The following is a 4,173-nucleotide window of genomic DNA, read 5'->3' on the forward strand; positions in this document are numbered from 1 at the left end:
GTGATTAATGAAAAATTAACATTTTAACCATGCAACTTGTTCTATAAAGCAAACTTACAACATAAATATTGACGTTAAAAAAACGAAAAAAAAACCCAAGAACATAATATGTGCCTTGACTTGTGCTCTAATTTTCTTTTGATTAGGTTCTTGACTTACCCCTCTGCACATCAATTGAATGGGACAATTTAATGCAAAAACAGGACATATCACCTTTAATGAAAATTGAAAATAATGTTTACAATTAGGGTAAATTAACATTCATCATAATGATTCAAAAATCAACAAAATTAACTAATTTTAGAAAAGTATCATTCTTTGAAATGAATTTGTTTTATGGTTTAGATTAAGAGTAATACTAAATATATTATAATGTTAACCATGTAAAGTTTACAAACTAATATGCCACCAATCACTAAAAAATAATTTAAGTATTCATTTATTAGGTAGTTGAAGCACATCAATCACATTAATTGTTATATATATATATATATATATATTTTCATAATATATTAATTGTCATATTAGTTTGTAATTTTTATGTAACAATATTGTAATAACAATTTGTAGCATTTTTCTTAGATTAAATTTAAACAAAATATCATGTTGTTTGAAATTTTAAATGACATGATAGTATGTAAACTGTTCAATTTAAAAAATAAAATTTTAATCATAAAATGAACGCAATGCAAAGGACTTGAAATACAAAAATATATATATATATATATATATTTTTCCTTTGTTTTCTTTATCCTATTAAAGAAATTGCACTTTCTTTAGACTAAGATTATTGTTAATAGGGTAATAAGCACTAATTATCACAGTCATTAGATGAAGTGACAAGAGTGGCTCAAAAATGCGATTATGTGACCCCACTACTTGCGAATATACACATAAGGTCTTCTGAACAAAATCATATAATTATTTCTCATTATGTTTCTCTAGCTCTCTCAATAAGTTCAATTTTATTTCACGTGCAGTATATGCTGTAGATTTTGTTTCATCTAGGCCTTTAAAAAGCTCCCTTTCTCCATTCAAAGATGACCCAAAAGGCAAAGTGGTCTTAAATTCATTTTTTTTGGGGGGGGGGCCTCCATATTCTAGTACTCCTCCATTTGTGTTTCCTTTAGAAAACCCAAAGTCCCTAAGCTTATAGGCCTTGAAATAGAGAGAGAGAGAGAAAAAAAAAGAAAAAAAAAAAAGAAAAGAAAAAAAGAAAGAGAATGGCACTAGAAGCTGTTGTTTTTCCACAAGACCCGTTTGGCTATGGTGGCAAAGATCTCTACAACTTATTAGGAGGAGGAGGGAGTTGGAGCTATGACTTTGGCCTAGCAAAAGAAGATGAACAAACAGGCTCTTTTGATTTTCTAGAGAGCCAAACAGAAAGCTGTCTCTATGGAGATTACAATTCCTCACCTCCTGATTCAATGGTACCTAACCTACACCATGAAGTTTTGCAGCACTCCAATCCATCCTTAAGCTCCACCGATGCTACTATGCTAACTCCTTATGAATCACAACAAGGTGATAATTCAACAGCCATGTCTACTCGGCCCAAGAGACGCCGAGCTAAGAGTAGAAAAAACAAAGAAGAGATTGAGAACCAAAGAATGACTCACATTGCAGTTGAGAGAAACCGAAGAAAGCAAATGAATGAGTATCTCTCAGTGCTTCGTTCTTTAATGCCAGACTCCTACGTCCAAAGGGTATCTCTCTCTTTTAAAAAATTTCTATAAATGCACTGGCTTTTACCAAAACTGTTAACAAGTTCAATTTTTTTGACATGGGTTTTCTTTTCTGTTTTTTGTTGCTTTGATGACCAGGGTGACCAAGCAAGTATTATAGGGGGTGCTATTAATTTTGTTAAGGAGCTTGAGCAACGCTTACAATTTCTTGGTGCTAGTAAAGAAATGGAGTCAAAATCCGAGGCTGATACTTCTTTACCTTTCTCTGAGTTCTTCACCTTTCCGCAATACTCAACAAGTTCGAGTCACTGTGATAACTCTATGGCCATGAGTGAGACTGATACTCATCAAGTAGGAGTGGCTCAGTTGGCCATTGCTGACATAGAAGTAACCATGGTGGAGAGCCATGCAAACCTCAAAATAAGATCGAAAAGGCGGCCAAAGCTACTCTTGAAGGTTGTCTCTGGGTTACATGGTATGCGCCTCACAGTGCTTCACCTCAATGTCACAACCTTCGATGAAGTTGTGCTCTATTCTCTCAGTGTCAAGGTTAGAAAAAAATAGTTTTCACAAAGAAATTAAACACATACTCATACATGGCATATAGTATTTATTGTTCTATAGGTGAAAATTTATTGGTGTTTATCCAAAAATGTAGCATTTATTGGGTTTTTTTGGGCTAAAAGTAATGCATATTTATTTAGCATTAGTGATTTTTTTTTTCAATGAGCTAAAAGTGAATGTTAATTGTATTGTAATGCAGGTAGAGGATGAATGTAAGCTGAGTTCAGTGGATGAGATTGCCACAGCTGTCCATCAGATGCTAGGTAGGATTCAAGAAGAGCCAATGTTGAATTGAAAAACTTGCTCTATAATTGGCTCTATTTAATTTACCTTGATAGAGCAAATGTGGGAATTTTCTCTGCTTTTAGGTTGTATCAAATTTATTTTCTTCTACTTCTTATTTCTTTCATCTTTCCCTTCTCTTCAAACTTTGATTGCCTCTCTCTCTTTTTTCTTTATTTCTTTTTTGGTTTTCTTTCTCTCTTTATTTTTTTTTAATGTTGTACTTTTCTTTTAAAATTTTAGTTTAATTTAGTTCCTTAAAAAAAAAAAAATTGGGGGGTGGTTTCCAAAGGAGATTCTGTATGAATTAACCACACAACGCCTGGTCAATTCAACCTATTTCTTTTCCCTGGAGGATGAATATAAATAATAAAAAGGAGATGGGTTTGCATTTATCAATATGATATGTGAGAGTGTTGAGCTACATTGACATCAATCAACAACTAGCTAGCAAATCATGGGCAATTTATTAAAACTGATTCACTTTCTTACCATTAATACATGTGATAGTACTGTAAGGTTATATTATTAATCAATATTGCCAACCAACAACCAATACAACCAATTAAAAATCATGGACAATTTAATTATCATTCCCACTTTTTCATTTTTTTTGTTTCTTTTTCAGTCTGTCCGACAAATTATCTTCTTCTTTTTTTCTTTTTCTTTTTTAATTTAATTTTATTAATGTCTAAATTCGGCCTATGGGTTCTAGTCCAAGATTGGGAATTCCATCATCACGAGGAGCCTATGGTAATAAATGTTAATGACTGCATGGTTATGATTCAAATATGATTCATCATTCCCTCTATTTTTTTTTATCGTAGGTTAATTGTTAGTAGCTAGTAAAGTTTCCAAATTATTGTTGTACAATTCAAATTCAAATCCGAATTATTATGGCTTTAGAAAGTCAGAAAAGTATATAGTCTGAAAATCAAGATTTTGTTCTCAAAAAAGTCCAGATGAGACCTATCGAAACCCTCCTTTGAACCACTTGAGAAGGCTGCCATAAACAGCTTTAGAAGAGCTAAGCTTTTCTGCATTTCAATATTTTTCGGAGGGTACAATAAAAATACATTCTTATCATGATCTACAAGACCAAATAGAAGCCAAAAACCAACATACAATGAAACATTTTTTGTGTGATACTTGTGAGTCTGAAATAACTGAATAAGCATCATTATTTTATGTGACTTTCAAATGGGCATCATGTGAGCTTTGAAGATAATTGTGGACCACGAAAGCTGTACGATGTTCACGGTTGCATCCCAATGTGAAAAAAGTTGATATGCTGATGGGGTTTGAGTGTCTTTAAGAAAACACAATAAAAGAGATTTAAAGTTGTTGATATGAATTATTAAAGAGACAATTGACAATTATGTGATGTTTGGAGATTGTTATGATTAACCATAAGGTTGTCAATTCTAAACTTGGTTCTATTAAAAATAAAAATAAAAATAAAAAATTTACCCTCAAGGTTAAAATTTTTTAACTTGGACAGTTGTTAGGTTCAATGATAGTTTCCATCTTAAGTCAGAGCCTGCAGCCCCAGAAAAACTTTTGATGGGAGAATTGAAGGTTAAAATGCAGATCTTCTTTTTCTTATGATGGCAGAAATCATTCCTTTCTATCCCTTTCTGAG

The 4,173-nt window shown here is 32.2% G+C and overlaps 1 protein-coding gene across 1 annotated transcript; it reads left to right on the top strand.

Moving 5' to 3' along the window:
• Window positions 1–961: 961 nt before the first annotated feature.
• Window positions 962–2,658, top strand: LOC126717141 (transcription factor bHLH94-like). Its single transcript, XM_050418524.1, has 3 exons — window positions 962–1,706; window positions 1,824–2,234; window positions 2,449–2,658. The coding sequence occupies exons 1-3, from the start codon at window positions 1,224–1,226 to the stop codon at window positions 2,542–2,544; spliced, it is 990 nt and encodes a 329-aa protein (XP_050274481.1). The 5' UTR covers window positions 962–1,223; the 3' UTR covers window positions 2,545–2,658.
• The last annotated feature ends 1,515 nt before the right edge of the window (window positions 2,659–4,173 follow it).

The sequence above is a fragment of the Quercus robur genome, chromosome 3 (assembly GCF_932294415.1).
Source record: "Quercus robur chromosome 3, dhQueRobu3.1, whole genome shotgun sequence".
Lineage (NCBI taxonomy): Eukaryota > Viridiplantae > Streptophyta > Magnoliopsida > Fagales > Fagaceae > Quercus > Quercus robur.

Coding starts and splice junctions, on each gene's coding strand:
- LOC126717141 (XM_050418524.1), top strand. CDS start 1,224: ATGGCACTAGAAGCTGTTGTTTTTCCACAAGACCCGTTTGGCTATGGT. Junction 1,707..1,823: donor CAGACTCCTACGTCCAAAGG/GTATCTCTCTCT, acceptor TTTGATGACCAG/GGTGACCAAGCAAGTATTAT. Junction 2,235..2,448: donor TCTATTCTCTCAGTGTCAAG/GTTAGAAAAAAA, acceptor ATTGTAATGCAG/GTAGAGGATGAATGTAAGCT.